The sequence below is a fragment of the Bison bison genome, unplaced genomic scaffold (assembly GCF_000754665.1).
Source record: "Bison bison bison isolate TAMUID 2011002044 unplaced genomic scaffold, Bison_UMD1.0 scf7180017864038, whole genome shotgun sequence".
In the NCBI taxonomy this organism is placed as follows: domain Eukaryota; kingdom Metazoa; phylum Chordata; class Mammalia; order Artiodactyla; family Bovidae; genus Bison; species Bison bison.
Genome location: NW_011494610.1, coordinates 4,685,956 through 4,686,517, shown reverse-complemented (window position 1 = coordinate 4,686,517; position 562 = coordinate 4,685,956). Strand labels below are relative to the sequence as shown.

Genomic DNA, 562 nt, shown 5'->3' with positions numbered 1-562 from the left:
ATGACGACCGTGGGCTATGGCGACATGGTGCCCCGGAGCACGCCCGGCCAGGTGGTGGCTCTCAGCAGCATCCTCAGCGGCATCCTCCTCATGGCCTTCCCCGTGACCTCCATCTTCCACACCTTCTCCCGCTCCTACCTGGAGCTCAAGCAGGAGCAGGAGAGGGTGATGTTCCGCAGGACCCAGTTTCTCATCAAGACCAAGTCGCAGCTGAGCAGCATGTCCCACGACAGTGACATCTTGTTTGGAAGTGTCTCCTCGGACACCAGAGACAATAACTGAATCCAGAGGTCGCACCTCGCCACCGCCACTGCCAGGATGCGCCCCCCGCTCCCCAGCCCTGCCCACCCTCTGAGGCTTGACGCTATCACCATCGCTGAAGAAGCCTCCAAAGGCACGTGCTGCTTCTGAGCGCAGCCCTGGCCTGGGATGGACCAAGCCACGCCCCAGGGAAGATGGCCCCACCCCGGCAGGGGGTCCCTGGTCCCCCAAGTCCAGATGTGAAGCCCAGCATACAGTCCTGACACGTACCCCCCCCACCCCGCCCAGCCCCCACGCCCTT

General features: G+C 63.7%; 1 protein-coding gene across 1 annotated transcript in view; it reads left to right on the top strand.

Moving 5' to 3' along the window:
* Window positions 1–556, top strand: part of KCNG1 (potassium voltage-gated channel, subfamily G, member 1) — a 6,287-nt gene extending 5,731 nt beyond the window's left edge. Inside the window, exon 3 of the mRNA XM_010835125.1 lies at window positions 6–556. Within this exon, the coding sequence (XP_010833427.1) occupies window positions 6–282 (277 nt within the window). The 3' untranslated portion in view covers window positions 283–556. The remainder of the gene's footprint in view (window positions 1–5) is intronic.
* The last annotated feature ends 6 nt before the right edge of the window (window positions 557–562 follow it).